Source organism: Phodopus roborovskii, unplaced genomic scaffold, assembly GCF_943737965.1.
Source record: "Phodopus roborovskii unplaced genomic scaffold, PHOROB, whole genome shotgun sequence".
NCBI lineage: Eukaryota > Metazoa > Chordata > Mammalia > Rodentia > Cricetidae > Phodopus > Phodopus roborovskii.
The window spans coordinates 23,187,785-23,208,321 of record NW_026126416.1 but is presented as its reverse complement, the minus strand read 5'-3'; the positions used below and the strand labels follow the sequence as shown (position 1 = coordinate 23,208,321).

At 46.1% G+C, this 20,537-nt stretch overlaps 1 protein-coding gene across 1 annotated transcript; it reads right to left on the bottom strand.

Annotated features, from left to right (window-relative positions):
- Window positions 1–7,893: 7,893 nt before the first annotated feature.
- Ddrgk1 (DDRGK domain containing 1) lies at window positions 7,894–18,746 on the bottom strand. Its single transcript, XM_051183372.1, has 9 exons — window positions 18,577–18,746; window positions 17,417–17,626; window positions 16,166–16,278; window positions 15,852–15,953; window positions 13,208–13,330; window positions 12,830–12,868; window positions 9,210–9,266; window positions 8,675–8,723; window positions 7,894–8,177 (listed from the first exon to the last, which is right to left on the bottom strand). Exons 1-9 carry the CDS (start codon window positions 18,665–18,667, stop codon window positions 8,011–8,013), a joined length of 951 nt encoding a protein of 316 aa, XP_051039329.1. The 5' UTR covers window positions 18,668–18,746; the 3' UTR covers window positions 7,894–8,010.
- Window positions 18,747–20,537: the final 1,791 nt, after the last annotated feature.

Below are 20,537 nucleotides of genomic sequence, written 5' to 3'. Positions count from 1 at the left end.
AGGAACTACAGTCTCAGAAAATTCAGCACCCTCTTCTGGCCTCCAAGGGCACCAAGTGTGCATGTGGTGCACAGGCATACATACAGGCAAAAGAGCCACCCACATGAAAAACACAAAAAGTGTCTCATACCTGTATTCCCAGCACTGGAAGCTGGGGTAGGAGACAGGCAAGAACATTGCCACAAGGCCAGCTGGGGCTCACAGTGAGTTCTAGATCAGCTAAGACTACACAGAGAGATGGGAGATAAACAAACAAACAAATAAATACATAAAACAAAAGAGAGACCAATACCTTAAATTGGGTGTATCAGCCCTCTTTTGTATACCAAGCATTTGGAGCTGAGACAGGCAGATCAAAGTTCAAGGCTAGAGTAGGATAAATACTGAGTTCTAGGTCAGCCTGGGCTACATAGTGAGATAGAGTTTCCAAATATAGAATAAATAAACTTTAAAAATTCCCAAGCCAAGCTGGGCCTTTAATCCCAGCACTGGAGTGGCAGAGGCAGACCGATCTCTGTGAGTTCGAGACCAGCCTGGTCTACAAGAGCTAGTTCCAGGACAGCCTCCAAAGCCACAGAGAAACCCTCTCTAGAAAAAAAAGAAAGAAAGAAAAAGAAAAACCCCAAGCCAAACATGATGGTTCAAGCTTGCAATCCCAGCTCTTGTGAGGCTAAAGCAGAGTTACTGTGACTTCAAGGCCAAGGTGGGTTACATATTTTCAGGCCAGCCTGAACTAAAGAGTGAGATCTAAAGGAGGGTGGAAAGGAACCCTAATTTATCACAGTTGATATTAAGACTTGAGCCCCCCCCCAAAAAAAACCTCAAGATTATGTACTACCTTGACTAGGGTAAAATTAGGAAGGTGTAAATGGTCTAAGCACAGGTTGCCCTCCTTCTTTGAATGTGTAAATAAAGCTCCCAAGTTTTGTATCAAGAAGAGCAGGTAGGGCTCTTCTGCATCAGCAGGTTTTAATTTCTATCTCAGCTCTAGGATTCAAACTGGCCAATCACACTCACTACAAGAGCGAAAGGGCACCCCACCCTCTTGTTACTGTGAAGCTTGCCTCCACAGCTACTGCTTTCTGCATTGCCAAGTGTAGATCCAGTACAGCGTGCCTGGCTTGCAGTATCATCTTCCCTTGAACTGTGTTCACATTTAAGAAACACATGTTGCCAATCTCAATTGTCTAGTGTCAGGTGTTCTGTTTGGCAGCTCCCGTAGCTTTAGACTTGGGAATTCCTCTCTTATCAATGGGATAAAAAAGAGCCACTAAAAACAGATCAGCCGGAGGTGGTGTCGAATGCCTTTGATTCCCAGCACTGGTGAGGCAGAGAAAAGTGGATCTCTGTGAGTTCGAGGCCGGCCTGGTCTATTGATGGAATTACAAGACAGCTTCAGCTTCCAAAGCTACAGAGAAACCCTGTCTTGAAAGAGTTAAAAAAAAAAAAAAAAAAAAAAAGAAAGAAAGAAAGAAAGAAAAGAAAAAAAGTCAAGGGGACTGAGAAGAAAGGAAAGAGGGGAGGGAAAGGGAAAGGAAAAGGAAGGGACAGGGAAAGGGGAAGGGGAAGGGAAAACTGCATCTGGTATGGTGGTGCACGCCTTTATCCCTGCACTTTGGGGAGGTAGAGGCAGGTGGATTTCTCTGAGTTCAAGGCCAGCCTGGACTATCTATCAAGTGTCAGGTCTGCCAGGGCTATGTAGTGAGACCTGTTAAAAAAGAACACTGATATGACTGGGCATGGTTGTGCACTCTAATCCCAACTTTCAGGAGGCACAGGCAGGCAGTTCTCTGAGTTTGAAGCCAGTCTGAAAGAGGAAAAACAGAAGGAAAGCCAACTTGGCTACAGAAAAATAGCTAAAGAGAATGACAGGATTGGTTTTGCAGATGGTCGACAACCACCAAAGAAATGGGCCCATTTCCTGAAAGAAACTGAGTCCTACCCTGTAAAACCTACGCTGGAGTTCTAAGCCTCCAAATGTAATAAATCTGTAATGGGCTGTGGCTTTAACTCTGCTTGCATGAAGTTCTGGTTTGAGCACTATCACGACATGAAACTGAGCAGGCAGTGCACACCTGTCATCCTAGAACTTGGAGTTAAGCCGAGGACCAGAAGTTCATGGTTATCCACATCTATATATGGACTTCAAGGCCAGTCTGAGATACAAGAGAACCTGCATCAAAATAACTACATAGATTTATTTATGTGTGTATTTTTTTTCTTACAGCAGTGTTTACTTAATGAAGAACTAAACCTTTGAAATTGGACCGAATATTTATGGAAATTACCTGTAAAGGTTAAGACTACATAGATCAATATAAAAAATATAACTGGAATGGGCATGATCCAAGTATGGCATAACACATGTGCACACACAGTCCATGAAAACCAAAAGGTCGACAAAAACATAAAATTATATTCATGACTATATTCTTATCACTTTTTGACTAACTGTATACCTTACCTAAAGTAGATAGTTTATATTTTTATGTTCCCCAAGGACTTAACATTCATTATTGTTTTTGTTTTGGGAGAAGTGGAGCACACCTTTGATCTCAAGCACTGACAGAGACGGGTGAACCTCAGTGAGTTCAAGGCCAGCCTGGTCTACATAGAGAGTTCTAGTCCTGCCAAGACTACACAGTGAGACTTTGTCTCCAAATATATAATAAAACAATAAAATAATTGATGGGTTGTATTATAATACTAAGGAGCCACCTGTACTTGATCACTCCTTGTAAGATACAAAGAAAAATGAAAGACGAATCACTACCCTCAAGTAAGCGCTCTGTACTCACAACTGTGTCAAACAGGTTTTCTGTATTGTTTTGAAGGAAAGTCTGGTTCCCCAGGTTGGCTAGAGCTTGCTATATAGCCAGAGAGCCGTAAACTCCTCATCTTGCAGCTCCTATCTGCTGGGGTAACAGAGACCTAGTCAATTTCATGGAAATACACAGACTTAAAACAGCTCTAAGTTTTTTGTTTATTTGCTTTGTTTTATTTTTAGAGACAGCCCTAGCTGTCCTGGACCTAGCTCAGTAGACCAGGCCTTGAAATCAGAGATCCACTTGCCTCTGCCTTCCAAGTGCTGGGATTAAGGCATGTGCCACCACCTTCTGGCTAGCTCTAAGTTTTGTAATAGTTACAATAAATCAATCCAATTCAGTTTTCTCTGTAAGCTTGTTTTACATAATTACTACAGATTTGGTGATGATCTAATGAAACTTTTATTATCTGCCTTTGTGTCTTTCCCTTTGCTATAGCAATGTCTCCTGGGTTGTTGTCACTCAGTAGGGACAGTAACTGAGCTGTGGAAACAATTTCCTGAAGATTATGGACAATATGCTCAATATCTCACTTATGAATTTGTATTTGTTACTCTATAGTCTATTTTGATGAGACAACATGCACAAAATAAAAGGACATTAAGGCAGCCAAGCATTTGAGATGCACAGGCAGACGGGTCAAAAGTTCATGCCAGTTTTGAATGAGATTGGCCCCTATAGGATCATATATTTGTATGTTTCTCCAGCTAATGTCAGAGGATAGGTGTAGCCTTGTCAGAGTGGATGTGGCCTTGTTGGAGGTATGTCACAACAAGCCCAGTGTGTGTGTGTGTGTGTGTGTGTGTGTGTGTGTGTGTGTGTGTGTGTCTGTCTGTCTGTCTGTCTCTGTCTGCTCACTAGCAATAAGGATGTAGAACTCTTCCTGTTTGCTGCCATGTGCTCCTCCATAAAGCACTAACCCTCTGAAACTGTAAGCAAGCAAGACCACAATTAAATGCTTTCTTTGAATTACCTTGCTCCTGTGTCTCTTCATTCAGCAATATAAAAGTGACTAAGAGAGCCAGTATGGTCTACATAGTGAGTTACAGGTTAGACAAACAGAATGAAAACAAACAAACAAACAAACAAACGAACAAACAAAGGACTAAGGATGTACTTTAGTACAATGCTTGCCTGCATGCAGGAGGCTTTGGGTTCAATTCTAGCACCACATAAACTAGACATGGTAACTAATGCATGCCTATAATCCCAGTACTTTCTTGGAAACAGAAGGATCAAGGTCATTCTCAGTTAAATAGCAAGTTCAGGGCCAGTCTAGGCCATAACAAACCCTGTCTCAAAAAGCAAACAGGGCAGAAGAAATTCTTTAGTGGTTAGGAACATTTTCTGTTTTCTGGAGGACCTAGGTTTAGTTCCTGGCACCCATGCTGGGTGGCTCACAATCACTTGTAACTCTAGCTCTTGGGATCAGACACCCTCCCTGAATACCTGCAACTATGTGATGCACATACACATACAATAAATAAGCAAAAAACAGGGCTGGAGACATGGCTTAGTGGTTAGGAACACTACTATTCTTGAAGACGTCCTGAGTTCAGTTCCCAGCACCCATATCTGGCTGTCACAACTGCCTGAAACTCCAGCTCCAGGGGACACTGCTGGCCTCCTTAAGTACCTGTATACACACACACATACACACACACACACACACACACACACACACACACACACTCACACACACACACACACACAGTTATGTACAATATATAACACTTATCTAGATATTTACTCGGCCCTGTACTTAATACAAAAGGAACAAGGCTCTTTAAGACTCTATTTCTTTCTCTCTTATTTTTAGATCCTCTTATTTTTAGAGGATAAAATGCAGGACCTCACATTCAAGTACTCTAATATTGAATTACATTTCCACATCTACTGGTCAAAGCTCTGTTCACAGAGCAGGGCATAGTAGGGTAAAGCAGAAATCCCATTGCTTATAAGGCAGAAGCAGGAGCACTCAGAGTTCAAGACCAGCATAGACTGAGTCTGAGTAGGGTCCTGTTTAAAATAAACAAAAATTAGACTTGTTGATGAGCTGTAAAGTCAAACCATCACTGGTGTGCTGAAAGCTTAGCCACCACTGGCAATGAAATACAATAGACAGAAGCCATCACACACCGGGAGAGCAAGTAATACACTGTGAAATGCTTGCTTCAGCAGCCTACAAGAGGATATGCTTGAGTTACATAAGACCCTATCTAGAAACAGAAACAAGTATTTAAAATATTTATATATTAGCTTATTGATTATGGTGTTAGAGATCAAATATGAGACTCTATATGAGATGTATCCACAGCCCTGAGAATGTTTAATGAAAAACTTAGAAATCTTTAACAATTAATGTTTAAAAAAGTGTAAGTTGCTTATCCTGGCTGTCCTGGAACTCACAGAGATTCACTTACCTCTGCTTCCAGAGTGTGGGACTAAAGGTATGTACTACCAGCCCAGCTTATCCTGCAAGTTTTAACTGAGTAGTTGTGGAAACAATTTATACATATTTAGCAAAACATTAGCTACTTACTATTTGGTGAACTGTTTATTTACTAAGTTTATTACATTAACAGACTAAGCACTAAAAGTGAACATATAATGCACAAAAGATTAAATGCCTTTCAGGGACTGGAGAGATGGCTCAGTGATTAAGAGCAATGGCTGTTCTTCCAGAAAGCCTGGGCCTGATTCCTACCATCTAAAAGGCAGCTCATAACTGATTGTAACTCCAATTCCAGGAATCCAATGCTCTTTTCTGGTTTCCATGGGCACTACATGTAAGCAGACAAAACACACATACAGAGAGAGAGAGAGAGAGAGAGAGAGAGAGAGAGAGAGAGAGAGAGATGTTATAGGCTTTTCCTTTTACACCAACTCCTTGGAACATCATAAAGGCTAGGGCTAGGGATATGGCTGTGTATGCCTGTAATTCCAGCACTTGGAGCCTGAGTCCAAAGCACCCTAACTTGAAGTCCACTTGGGCTGCATGAGACTACCTTAAAAAAAAATTTTTTTTTTAAGATGTCAAAGAGCTGGGTGGTGATGGAGCATGCCTTTAATCCCAGCACTCAGAAGGCAGAGGCAGGCAGATCTCTTCAAGTCCAAGGCCACCCTGGTCTACAGAGTTCCAGGGAAGCTAGGGCTACACAAGGAAACCTAGTCTTGAAAACAAAAGAGAAGATGTCAAAGATATGCTTTCATCCTACTTCAGGTCTTGGGGCATGGTCCTAGAATGGCCTAGCAGTGCCAGAGCTGCATCTCTAAACTTAGAGACAGATGCTGAGGGATGTGTTAAGTGGAGACAGGTACTGAGGTCTTGATCTGAAAAGCCTCTCTTACTAGAGGTTTGAGTGTGTGTGTGTGTGTGTGTGTGTGTGTGTGTGTGTGTGTGTGTGTGTGTGTGTGTGTCTGTGCCACAGAGCCTGTGTGGTGGTCAGAGGACAATTTTCTGGAATAGTTCTCAATTGCTACTTGCTGAGGCAGGGTCATCTTGTTTCTGCTGTTATGCATATTCCAGGCTGGCAGCTCACCAGTTTCTGGGCTCTGCTACCATCTCCCTGCAGGAATCCTGGGGTTATAGACGCATGGTAACATAGCTAACTTTGTACATGGTGGTATCAGGGGTTAACCTGGTCAACAAACTTGCACTGACAGTATTTTTACCTGCCCAATTACCTCCCTAGCCTCTTCTGTGTAGCCCTGTCTTCCTGGGCTTTCAGCTTTGTTGCCCTTGGCAATCTCCTGCTGATGTACTCTGATGGTATCAAGATTCTGCATTAACTGTCTTGGGTATAGGTTGTTCTAATGCATAAATAAGAATGGTAACCACCGGATGAGTTGACTCTACTGTCAACTATGCCTCTCCTGCCCTACCTCTTACCATGGTTATCCGTATTTCTTCTACTACTAAGACTAGGTTATTGTTGACCTTACCAACAATGGATGCAGCCCTTTATTCACTGACTAGAAGTACCTACTATCTCCAAAATCAAACAAAGAAGGCTGTACACGGTGGTGCATGCCTTTAATTCTAGTACTTGGGAAGCTGAATCAGACACATCTCTGTGAGTTCAAGGCCAGCTTGGTCTATACAGTGAGCTCTAAGCCACTTAGTAAGATCTGGACCTCCCTCCCTCCCTCTCTCTCTCTCTCTCTCCCTCCCCACCCCCAAGAGACTAGAGAAGAGATGGCTCAAAGTTAGGACTCTGCTAGAGTCCTCAGCATCTACAAGGTGGCTCTCAACCCTTTCTAACTCCAAGATCAAGGGATCTGATGCCCCCTTCTGGACTCTGCAGGCATGTGCATGGTGCACACAAATCCACACAAGCAAAAACATCCATATACATGAAATAATTTAAAAATGTGTCTCGTCCTCAACACAGTATGATGCCCACTCCATACACAGCCCACTGGAAGCAGAGCAAATGACCCTACAAGAGCACACATCTTCCACCCCACACCCACTTCTGAGCATATGTTCCGCATATCCTCCAGTGGGTGGAATCACCCACACCACTTAGAACTTTTTTTTGTCAAGGATTCAGAGCTGAGTTCATGTGATGTGCTGTCAGGACACTTACATCCAGCCCAAATGGGCCTTCTTCTTCCTTTCCCTGCCTCACAAGCAGCAGGCAGTCTTTTTTTCCAGAGACCTCCCTTTCAGAGGCTACATAGCGAGCCTATGTCTCCAGGTCTCTATCCTTGGCACTTCTCATTAACTCTTCTCCCCAGGACTCCTGACTCTACTCAGAACTCCTGGGTATGTAATAAGATGGTGAAATTTCCTTCAACAACCGAAGGAGAGACTCTCTCCTATTTGCCCTTCACTCTGCCCAAGAAAAGGAACCCATCCAGGAAGCTGGGCTTGCAGGGCACAAATGGATATAATAAATGTGCAATAGGTTGGGTTTTTTTGTTTGTTTTGAAATCATGAATGGGACTTCTGCCACCATATAAGGGACCCTCTCACCTCTAAGATACACACGGAGGTCTAGATTTCACCTGCTTATCTGGGATGCCGGGCCAGCCTTCGACACCAAGCCACAGGAAGCTCAGCAGTGTTCAGAGGCCTTTAATCCCCAACTTTCTGGTCAGATGCCATCCCTGCCCCAAGATGGCAGGGAAAGACGGCAATGTATGTAGGTCACATGATACATCCAAGTGGGGAACGGAGTCAGACTGAAGCCTGGGCAGGAAGGTCTTGGCCCCAGGAGATGAGAGAGTTACTGGCCTGGGCAAGCTCAGTGATGGACACCCGGCCCCGCTGTCTGATGAAATTGGCCACAGCAGCCAGTTCTTCTGGGGTTATGTAGATGAACTTGCCCCGGTCGTCAATCACACCTATAAGGACATGCATGTTGCAGGATTGAGTCCTCCCCAGCTTTTCCTAGCTAACCTGCAAATGATCATTTCTTCTTTTACAACTGATTTAGAGCCTTTTTGGCTCTCCTGTCAGCCTGCCTCTTCCTGGGTAGATCAATCCCATGTGGGTGAGCCACCCAATCCTGTTTTCATAGTCCTCATTCCACAGGTAGGCCGAGGCCTCTATGTCCTCCTTGTAATGAAGTCCAATTCCTCAGTGTTCCTCAATGCATATCCCTCCCAACTTGGAGAGAACAAGTTGCTCTTGGAGCAAGTCCCAGCAGCCTTGTGTGGCCATACAACTCCCATAGGCCAGGGATCGATCTATCTATCTATCTATCTATCTATCTATCTATCTATCTATCTATCTATCTATGTATCTATGTATCTATCTATGTATCTATCTATGTATCTATCTATCTATCTATCTATCTATCTATCTATCTATCTAATATAGTTGATTCTCATTGTCTCACCTGTTAGAGTCCCCTCAGTGAGTAGGTCTTGGATGCGGTTTATGGTGTCCTACAAGAAAAACAAGACTCAGAGCTTGTCTTGGGGTTCCCATGCCCACAGACCCATTATCCCTCTATTACGACAGGCAAATTTCACCACCTCCTTGACCCTTGGCTATGACTACACTTCCCTTTGGAGGGACTCTTGAATGGAGTGACTCTCTGATCCTAGGGTCTGACAGCTCTTTTTCAGCTGGAAAAGGAATAATGGAGCTGTCTGGCTGCAAAATAGCCAGTGTGCCAGAGGTAACTGGATTTGGACTGCTTTGGTTACAGGGAAGGCTAAAGTATGGCATTTGAATTTCCTTTTCCTTTCCTGTTCATTTCATCTCTGTAGAAATGCAGAATTCCTGGAATGTCTGGAAATTCCTGTACCTTGTTCACTGTTGGTTGGAGATAGCCTGGAGGGGCATCACAACTTACCATACTCAGGCCAGCCCCACCACTTACCACACAGACCCTTTAGCTATATCCCACATCCTAATCCAGGGCTTACCTGAGTCCTCAGACCCATCTGGAAAGCCAGATCTTCCAAAAGCACAACCTTGGACTGCTATAGATAAAAGGAAGAAAAGAGAGGCTGAGACCACTTGGCCAGCTCTAAACCAGTGAGATGCCCTTCCTTCCTTCCTTCCTTCTTTCCTTCCTTCCTTCCTTTTCTTATTTTTTTTTTTTTTTTTTTTTTTTTTCTGGTTTTTAGAGGTTTCTCTGTGTAGCTTTGGAGCCCATTCTGGAACTTGATCTGTAGACCAGGCTGGCCTCTAACTCAGAGATCCACTTGCCTCTGCCTCACAGTCCTGGGATTAAAGGTGTGTGCCATCACCACCTGGCTTGCACACCATTTTTCTAAACTAACATTTTTAGATTATCTAATGCATGCGTGCGTTCGTGCATGTGTGTGTGTGCAACAACACACACGTAGCAGCCAGAAGACAACCTTCAGAAATTGGTTCTCCATTCACCATGTGAGTCCCAGGAACAGAACTGCAATCTTGAGGTCTGGCAGTGAGAACTTGACCTGCTGAGTCATCTTGCCAGCCCAAACTTTGGTCTTGTTGTTTTTAAGCTTTTACAAATAAAAAATGGTTACCTAAATCAGGTGTTTCAGACAATACCTGTAATCCTAATACTTTGAAGTTAGAGCCAGGAAGGTCAGTTCAAAACTATTTTTGGCCATATATTCAGTTTAAGGCCTGTCTAAGCTATAAGACTCCATCTCAAAAAACAAAACTTCTCATCTAGACTTGTGTTTGCTGAGGACCTGCCAGACAAGGCATTAAGATGGGGCTGGAGAGGTGGCTCAGTGATTTAGAGCACTTGTACCCAGGTTTGATTCCTAGTACCCTCATGGTGGCTTACAACCATCCATAACTCCAGTTCACAGAACTCCAGGAGCACAGGCATATATGGTGCACATACATTCATGCAGGCAAAAATATTCACATACGTTAAAAGGGGGGTGGGTGGGTTTGAAGGAAAAGTAAATAAGAGAGACAGTTCCTACCCCTGAGCTAAAAGCCTCTCTGATGAACAGAAGTAGATAGAAAAGGAAAGATAACAGGCCTGCGGGCTTTCGTAAGTGACCCCTTCCTTCAGACTACATTTCCACAACCCTGACATGTCCATACTTCTTTTCAAGCACCCTCTTCACACTGTCTGAGGCAAACCCCCTCTCACCGAGATTGGTCAAATAGTTACCACTAAAGCTGGCAAGATGGCTGTCAGTAAAGTGCTTGTATGCTACCAAGGACTAGAGTCCAATCCCCAGAACTCACATAAAGAAGCTGGGTGTGACTGAGGCAGTGCATGAACTCAAGAGGCGGAGGCAGATGGATCTCTGGGAGTTTGACTCTACATAGTGAGAGCCTGTTTCAAAAACAAACAAATAGCTGAGTGTGGTGACATCATGCCCTTGGAACCTCAGCGATGGAAAAGCAGAGACAGGCAGATTACTGAGGCTCACTGGCCAGCCATGTAGTCTACTTGGTGAGTTCCAGGCCAATGAGCGAGTGCTCATCACCCTTCTTCTTGCAAAAAATAAAAATAAAATTAAAAAGGGGGGGGTGGACAGTACCTGAGGAACAAACAATTCTAGAAGTCCCCCACATATGTGCACATCCATGTACACACCGCAGTACACAGGAGCACCCACACACATACAAATACACAAAAGTAACCATATTAACAGTGGAGAAAGCGCTTTCTGTGTGCCGTCCTATGCCATGTTTCATGTGCTGCTCTCACAGCCCGAGGAGAAACTTTAGCTCCCAGCAGCTCAGTCAAGGAGTCGCAGCTGGGTCTACACATGCAGCTGCCCCCACCTTTGCCCCATACAGCATATGCTTCGAGAGAAGGCGGCCCCTTGCATTTCCACAGCAAATGAGCCGGGGGAGTAATGACACAGTGACGCCTCCTCATGCCAACATGTGACTTGTTGGCATGCCAAAAAGTATGTGCAATTAGGGGAACGGGTTGGGGTAGAAGGGTTAGGGAGAGTACAATCAAGAAGCAGTTAGACTAGGGAATCCGGCAAGCACAAGGTGATCTGGCCAGCAGCTTCAACCTAGAAAACAGACCAGGCACTAGGCCCTCAGCAGCAGCTTGGAGCAGGAACACAGTCAGTCACCTCCTATGGTGCCTGGTTCCTGAGGATCTGGCCTGAGGGTACTACTAGGGTCAAAAGTGTATTTGCACAAACAGATATACCTAGCCATGGTAGACAGTGGAACAGACATTCTTACTGTTCAAGTGAAGCAAGCTGCGTGCAGAGACCTTCCTCCAGTTCTGACATTCTGCTACAGGCCCTGACCCCCGTGGAGTGTGGAAGAGGTAGATGGGATGAATTCCAGAGGTCTCTTCCTCCCTCCAAGGGCATAAGCTAGCACAGGCTGAACAAACTCCTAAGCTCCGAGTTTGGAGACCATCAACAATGGGGAATGATAGCACATGCCTTTAATCCTAATTCTCGGGAGGCAGAGGCAGGCGGATCTTAAGAGTTTGAGGTCAGCCTGGGCTACAAAGTGAGTTCCAGTACAGAGTTACACGGAGAAACTATCTAGAAAAACAAAACAAAACAAGCAAACAAACAAAACAAGCCAGGCCTACCTGGGAACTCTTCCTTCTGGCCTCTGCAGAAAAGAGGGCAACCCTGAAGCAGACCTCTAAATCTACCTGGGAGGCCTCGTGAAGGAAGCGCTGCTTCCCACTGTGTAGGAAGGGACAGCAAGTTCTCAACAACAGCAGGACAGTGTGAAAAGTTTCGCCCAGGGCAATGTGCCAGGGTGGAGTGTGGGCTTCATCAAGGGGGAATGCGCTCAACCTAAGGGGAAAGGGCCTTTGGAAGATCCTGGGCCCCAGACATGTGCCCAGCCCCTCACTGTTGTGGGGAGACATCTAAACCCTGTTCTCTTTTAGGAGAGGTGGGGGAGGATTATGCAAGCCCCAGCTTCTTGGCAGCCCCTGATGCCACCCCCACCATCGCCCCCGCTCCCTCTGCACTCCTTCCCTCAGCTGCCTCTGCACCCCTGAGCTGCACTGGAAAACCTCTCCCCTTCTCGCATCCTTTGTGGGAGAGAAGTTGCTTAGCAGCAAAGCAGATCAGGATGTGCTTACGCAATGCGGAGCATCAGGGCAGCCTGTGAAGTGGCTATGGACAGAGGGACACTGCTGACTGCTCTAGGTTACAATGCAAACACCATCCTATTTCTTCTTGAAGGCCCAAGTTCCCAGGCAGGACCACAGAGCACAGGACATTTGTTCCAACTCAGTGGCACCTCCATGTGACAGCACTGACAGAAAACACATGTGAATTGACTTCAAAACATGATGACTCATTGAGCGTGGGGTCTGAGGAGCAGAGGAACTGTCAAACCAAGCATTAGGAAGCCATCAGAGGCTTGCACCTCCCACACAGACTACTGTCCTTCTCTACCTTTTGGGTGTGAAGCGAAAGGACTTTCCTGGCCAAGAACCAGTCATTGGACCCCATGCCCATTCCAGTCCAGGACTAAATGAAACATCCCCAGCTTAGTCCTGAGAACATACACAAAACATGCACAGACACATATGCACACTCACATGGCAGGAGAAGATACCAGAATTCTCTGAGCCTCTTACCTTAATGTAATTGATGAATTCAGTCAGGAAGCTGTGAGACTAGAAAGCAGAGAAACCAGTGAGCATCACCCCTGGCTAGAGGGACACGGTTCTGTGCCTGGCCCTATCTATCTATACTTCCTGCTCACCTGCACGTTGCCTGCTTGCAGCCTGCCCTGTGTTCCCACGCCATCACCTGCTCTCATGAAGGGTAGAGCCTCCCAGACTAAGGCATGATAGGACAATATTCTCTGCCGAGACCAAGGCTACAGTCACACTTAACGGGCACCCAAACTGCTTCTCAGTACACAGCCAGAAGTGCCTAAGGTGGAGTGGATGGCCTTGGACCTAACACACACTATCCTTGTGGCACAGCTTTCCCAGGAGTGATGGGCCCACCTGCTCCTCAGTCATGGTTTCGCTAACACCTTCCTCTTCTACCACGAAGGCCTCCTTCAGTTTCAGGTACTCTTCATGCTCCCGCCGGGCCTGCTCCTCCCGAGCCTTTCTCTCTTCCTCTTCCTGTGAACACAGAGAAAGAAGAGGCAGGTATTTGGGGCAGCTGCTCACTCATATCTGTTCTGGTTTCTGCTGTCTCTGTAGGACACAAGCATATACAATCCTGACACAGTGCTTCTGTAAGACTTTCACCCTTTGGTCTCGAGCAAAACAATAGGCAGAGGCTTCCTTACCAGCCCTACCATCCAGCAATGATATTCACACCCTTCCCCTGCCCCTCTCTGGAGATAATATAAGAAACAAATTCTTGAAAACACTGCCATAACGTCTCCCTGGTCACGTCCAGCTGTGAACAAACAGCAGATTCTACTTCCTATTACCCATGCACACAGCCAGTCCACTACAGTCTAGCTTCCGAATCACCTGAGTAGACAGATTCACTTGAAGAACCATCCTGGCCGCCTTGATGGATATGGGAAGGCCCACTTTCCAGTAGCAGCCCAGATAAAAAGGGCATGCCAGAGGAGATTATCTCACCTTTTGCTCAACCAATGTCTGTGCTCACCTCCCTCTTGCCCATGGGGGTCAAAAGTAGGTATAAAAACCCCTTGAGCCGGAGTTACCAGTGTTTGTGCACCACTTGATAAGGGTGCTGGGATCCAAACTCTGGTCCTCTGATACAACAGTAGACACTCTTACCCACTGACCCATCCCTCTCCATCCAACTCTCCACTTTGTAAATGAAGCATAACAGTGACGTACTTCCAAACAAGGATGAGAAGACGGGAAATAGGAAAAGCCCACAGTAATGGCTCAGCAGTGGAGTACTTCCCTGGAGTGCACAGGCCACAGGCAGCCTTCAGTACTGGAAACAAAACACAACAAAGCCTAACCCCACTCTAACCTCAAGAGAGACACCAGTCCTTCCAGCACTTCAAAGGCAGAGGTAAGCAGAGTGCCACAAGTTCAAGGCCAGCCTGTGCTACACAGAGTTGAGTCCTGTCTCAAAAAATTGATTAAAAATAAAAGTTAGGCTGCAGAGATGGCTCAACAATTAAAAGAACTGGCTGTCCTTCTAGAGGACTCAGGTTTGGTTGTTGGAACCCATATGGTAGCCCTTATTTTTTTAATCTAAAGGACAAATAAATAAAATAAAAATAAAAATCAGTCGATCCAAATCAAGGTATAACCTACAACTACTTTCCAGTACCCTTCAAAGCTATCAAGAGGGTAAACAGGAAAACCTGACAATCAAATCCCATAAAGGCCGAGAAGACTTGACAAGTAAATGAAACAGTACATTAGATATGATCCTGCAAAAGACAATTACTTGGACTGGGGAGATGGCTCAGCAGTCAGGAGAAGTGGCAGCTCTACCAGAGGACCTGAGATCGATTCCCAGCACCCACATGGTGGCTCACAATATTCTATAACCACAGCTCCAGAGGAATCTGGCACCCTCTTCTGGCTTCCAAGCATATATGCAGGCAAAACACCCATATACATAAAACAAATTAAATAGAAAAAAATACTAGGGCTGGGAGGTATGTAGCTCAGGCGGTAGGTTCTTTGCCCAGCAAGCATGAAGCCCTGGGCTCAATTCCCATCTAAAATAGTGCACACCTCTCCTCTCAGGGCGTGGGGAGGAGAAACCAGAGGAAAGGACATTCTTGGATACACAGCAGGTTCAAGTCCAGTCTGCTGCCTCAAAAAACCAAAAGGAAGGGGAAAACTCTGAATAAAGTGTGATACTTAATTTAAGGGTGTGTTACTATTGCTTTGAGAAATGTACCAATGTCTTACAGTGAGGAGAGCTGCTGAGAAACCTAAAACACGGAGAAAGCCAGAACACCGAAGGTACATTAGGCATGGTCGCTACTCAAAGCTAAAGAACTTTCTTTCTGGACTCATGCCTCCCACTGCCACTCCCTCCTGACGTAGACTTCTGCAACAAGGCCAGCCAGAAGCACTTTTGTTTTATGTACCCTACATGTTTGCACTTTCCCCTTTCTTGGAAACCTGGATCTAGAATAATCTGGCTGACAGGAGTCATTAACCATCTTTCATGTGGCTCCAGTTCTGTAAGCACCACAAGGCCAGGCTCTCAATGGATTCATCACCTCTTAAGACTGTGGAAAACCAGCTGGGCTGTGGTGGCGCACACCTTTAATCCCAGCACTCAGAAGGCAGAGGCAGGGGGAATCTCTGAGTTCAAGACCAGCCTGGTCTAGAGTTCCAGGACAGCCAGGACTATCAACAACAACAACAAAACAAACCTCAGTTCAAACCCATGGTGTTTCCACAGGTGATATTTTGAGGCCAGGGGAAAGAATAAAACGGGACAAGCCCTTGTGCTGGATTCATAGTCCATCTTCTGGTTTAGAGATAGGAGGTAGCTAGTTAGTCCAACTGATCTTGAACTCAGGTCCTCCTGCTTCAGCTTCTCAAGTGCTGGGATTACAGGTATGAGTCACTACCACACCCAGTGCCATGCCTATTTTGTAGGAGGGAGGCATTTGGGAGCTATCTAAGAGCAAGGCTAGGTCATAATGGGTCAGACAACAGTGTCTGGGATCAATCTCACCTTCTGCTCTTCCTTCAGGCGAAGTCGCTCCTCTTCCTTCTTCCATTCAGCCTCACGCTGGGACTCTAGGCGTTTCCGTTCCTCACGTTCGGCCTCCTCAGCCTGGAGAGAGTTATCTCTAGGTCCATCTCCCCTTCCTCTGGCTAGTTTGCCCACCCTGTGCCAGGACATAAGCTAAGACTGCAGGAGAGCAAGCCAGGTAGGCAGCAATGCCCCTCTAGCACTAAAGGAACCCAAGGGCAGTCTGTCATGGGAACTAAAGGTTGGGCCCTTTTCTACCCTTGGGGGAGTTATGCCCCCATCCTCTTGCTTGCCTCACGCTGGGCTTTTCGAGCCTGTTTTTCCTCTAGCTTCCGTAGTTTCTTGGCTCCAATTTTCCCTGTTGGGTGAGCTTCTGCTGGCTTCTCAACACCTTCTTCCTCATGGGCTGTGTATGGTCAGACAAAAACAGTTTAAGTCCTAGACAGAAAAGACAACCTCCCCTCCATCACCTTACTCAAGGGTTGGGGGTGGGTGGAGGTGGGGGGGTAGAGTGTGGTTTTACCCACCTCTGTCTTTCAGAAGCATCCACTACAAATGTGCACATACAAGTATACTTGGTGGTGGTGTGTGTGTGGGTAGTGGGAAGGCCACAGGGACAAATGAGACTTTAGAGCCTGCACAGCTGTAAGAAGATCCCAACACTTGAATGCTTGTGGATCACAGGTATCTGCACCTGCAGGTACCCCTGATTTCTGTCTCTGTGCCAAACTTCCAGGGAAGGATGAATTTATTCCAACCATAAATTCGACACCTTCCATGTTCTAGTTAGGAAGCGATGGGCTCCTTTAACCAGGATCTTCCCTTTATCTTAACAGAGCCAGCCTGAAAAATCAACCCCAACCTCAGGGCCACTCCAGGGCCAGCTGAGAACTAATAACACGTTGATGCTTGAGCCTCAGAGTTTATGACTGAAATCTGAAACAGGAAGGGTGGTGATGAGAGGGCTCTTTGCTGTTGCTGTGTGCTGCTTTTGAAACAGATATGTAACCCAGGTTGGCCTGAAACTTGCCACGCTCCTGCCTCTGTCTTCTGAGTGCTGAATTATAAGCACACACCACATATCCACTAAAGGGCTCTTTTCCAGCCAAAGGGGCTAATAATCCCAAGGCAAAAGTCAAATGAAGGCAAAGTCCTAAATTTGCCTAAATTCTGAGTCCTTGAAATCTCTTCTTCATACTTAAGCAGACTTTAAGCACGAGAGAAGAGAATCTTTTCCATAATCCTAAGATTTCGTGAGACTCCCAGCAGCCGGTATATGGAGATACATGTCAACAGAAATGTCTCTATCTCCAAGCACTTATTCTAGGGTTACAGATAATCCCACTGAGCCAAGATTATTACCCGATGGAGTAGGGAATAGGCTAAGAAATGTCGACTCTGAGGACCAAAGTGCAGGCCCAAGACTCTGGCCCCACCACTAAATGTCCTTACACTGTAGCTTGTGCTCCTTGTCCTTATGTAGTCTGGGGGGACTCGTTAACTCCTTTAATACAGCTCCCTTCCCCCTGGCTGGGCCCTCTCACCTGAAATAACAGCTTCATCCTCGTTCCTATCCACTTCTGCCCAGGCCACTCGCTGGGCTCGTCGCTGGGCCTGTAAACGGCTGCCCAGGTCCCTCCGGCGCCGGGGCCTGGCTCCCGCAGTCCTCTGCTCCTCAGACTCCTGGGGCCAAGGCTGGGCTACTGGACCTGCGCCTGCCCGCTCTTCCTCATTGTGCAGGGGTTCTCCACCAGCTTCCGGGAGGGAGGAACCATAACACTGTCAAGCAGCCCATCCTCTTGATAGTGAAGAAACAGCATCTTGGGAGGCTCATCCTCCCTTGCTCAACCTCCTTCCAGACTATTGATGCCCCCAGCACAATGATCCAGCTTTGGTCTGTCAAGGCCTTTATCACTCATGCCTTGGTGTCAAGATGCAAGCTTATTTCTCATTTCCTACCTGCTTTAATACTTTGACTTCCTTTCAACTCACTCCTCCTCCCGCCCCCCTTTGCAGGACCTGTTAGGATGCTCTCACCCTGAGGTTTACAGATCTCACTCAATGCCCACTGCAAGATTGCGTTTACTTCTTGCAGTGCTATAATTTTACAGGGTACTCCACCCGGAGAGCACATTTTACAGTCAAGGTTTGAATCTCTCCTCCCTGGAAGATTTGTTGGCTATTAGCTTTACCTCAGCTTCTCTTTCTTCTGCCCCTGGGGCACAGAGATGTTCTGAAGTACCCTATGGGGTCAGGCATCAGAGACATGAGAAACTCCTAAGCAATCATGAAGTGTTTGTAAGGAAGACTGACAAGTTATATGCTTTGTGCCAGGCCAATGACATGGCCTTCTGATTCTGGTGGAGGGTAGGACCATGGGTGCCCTCTTGGGCGGAAAGCAAGATGCCTTCAGTGTTTCCTGAGGCTGCCTCGCTCTGCTAAGTAGAACGCACTGGCAGGATTAGAGAACCTACAGCCTCTCCTATTGGTGCAGAGCAGAACCGCGGATTTGGCTCCCAGGTTGTGTCCCCAACCCAGGGCTCCGCATTAGTCCGGAATGCATCCACAAGCGCGTGCGCAGTGTCCCCGGCCCGGACAGTAAAGCACGTCAGTGCATGCGCACCAGTCAGACGCGATGGCCTACCAAAGCCCAGGAACCCTGAGAAACGGACTCCTCCGGCCCTGGGACGGCGGCACCTCCTACCTGCTGCCGCCCGACCCTTGCTGCGAGTTAGGAAGAAGATAAGGCTGATGAGCAAAACCGCCGCCGCCAGGTACACCCAGGGCCCCACCATGACGACAGACAGCCTGGCCGTGAAGCCAGCACGCCCGCGGGACCCGGATCACCAGGCTCCGCCCACTACCGTACGCTCTGCCCTGTCGCACGCTGTGCTCCGCCCCCAGGGGTGACCAGGGCCTCTGTTAACCCCGGAGTCCTGGCTGCCGCACCTGACTGTCACCCAGCGCTCGGGAAGTGGAGACCCGAAGAGCAGCATTTCAAGATCGTCTTTGGCTGTATAGCGACATGGAGGACAGTCTGCAGTTAAGAGCTGGGGCTGCTATTCTAGAGAGTCCGGGTTCTGATCGCAGCACCCACATGGTGGCTCACAATCTTCTGTGATTTCAATTCCAAGGGATCGGATGCCCTCTACAGACCTCCTCGAGCACCAGGCAGGCACGTTGTACACAGACATACATGCCTGCAAAACACTCATACAAATAAGTCATAAGCAAAGAAAAGAGCGGGGGTGGGTAAGTGGGTGTCAATTAAGCTGGGGTTATAGGTTGGTGGTAGAGCGCTCATGGCCAAGTCCCTTAGTTTGATCTTGAGCACTTAAGAAAGGTGACATGTGTGTTAATATCTTACTAATACTGTGGCTTAGGCATCTATTGCGCTATTTTCTGTAAATTTTGAGTATTTTGTAATGTATTTTTCAATATCAGGCAAGTGCTGTTACAGTAGGCTGAATTTCTAGCACCTTCATTTTTGTATTTGGGAATTGAAACCCATATTCTCATGCGGGCGAAGGCTCTGCTGTGGAGTTTTATCTCAGCCCAGGCCCTTACATTAGCTGATTTGTTCAGAAACATGGTCTCTGATAGCCTAGGTTGGCTTGAAACTTGCTGTGTAGCAGAGGATGGCTTTGAATTCCTGATCCTTTTACTTCGGCCTCTCTAGTGCTTGAGTTAGCTGGGATTACAGGCATGCACCCTGATGCCCAGATGCTTTTCCACTTTTTGTTTGTTTGTGGGTGGATTGTTTTGTTTTGTTTCTTTGAGACATGGTCTCATTATATAGCCCTGCCTACCTTAGAATTCACTATGTAGACAAGACTAGCCTCAAACTTACAGTGATCTGCCTGCTTCTGTCTCAGTTGTAATTAAAGGCATGTGCCACCAGGGGACTTGGCTGGCTCCTACATTTAACAAATACTGTTTCATTTTGTGTGTGTGTAAGTGTAGTATATATATGTACCACTTGCTAGCGGTCAGAAGAGGAACCAACCCAGGCCTTCTGCAAGAGCAGTAAACACTCTTAACCACTGAGCCATCTCTCCAGCTCACCTTTCTTTTCTTTTCTTTCTTTCTTTCTTTCTTTCTTTTTTTTTTTTTTTTTTTTTTTTCTTTTTTCTTTTGGTCTTTGAGACAGGGTTTCTCAGTGATGATGGAGCCAGTCCTGGAAATCTCTATAGACCAGGCTGGCCTCGAATTTTAAGATTTGCCTCTCTCTCTCTCTCTTTTATGCTAGGATCTAAAGGAGTAAACCAGCATCCAGCTCAAATTTTAAAATTAAATTTTAAAAAAGTAAAAATGACAAGATGGGTGTAATAAAAATAGATGTTGATAATTACTGAAAGTTGGTTTGTGGATATTAAGGACTCATAATAATTTCCTATGTTGTTGTTGTTGTTGTCAATACAGGGTTTCTCTGTAATTTTGGAGCCTGTCCTGGACCTCATTCTGAAACTCAGAGATCCGCCTGCCTCTGCCTCCCTAGTGCTGAGATTAAAGGCGTGGGCCACCACTGCCTGGCAATTTCCTAGTTTTTTTTTTTTTTTTTTTCTAGTTTGAAAAACAAGTATTTTGGTACATATTTTTATATTTCTGTCTATAACCACTGAACAGATACTTAGATTTTCTAAATACTGATTTGAAGTGATGATA

Excerpts from the sequence above, each read along its gene's own strand:
- Ddrgk1 (XM_051183372.1), bottom strand. The coding sequence starts at position 18,667 with ATGGTGGGGCCCTGGGTGTACCTGGCGGCGGCGGTTTTGCTCATCAGC. Across the intron at positions 17,627-18,576 it reads CAAGGGTCGGGCGGCAGCAG|CTGGTGGAGAACCCCTGCAC; the intron begins GTAGGAGGTGCC and ends CCCTCCCGGAAG. Across the intron at positions 15,954-16,165 it reads CTCGAAAAGCCCAGCGTGAG|GCTGAGGAGGCCGAACGTGA; the intron begins GCAAGCAAGAGG and ends AACTCTCTCCAG.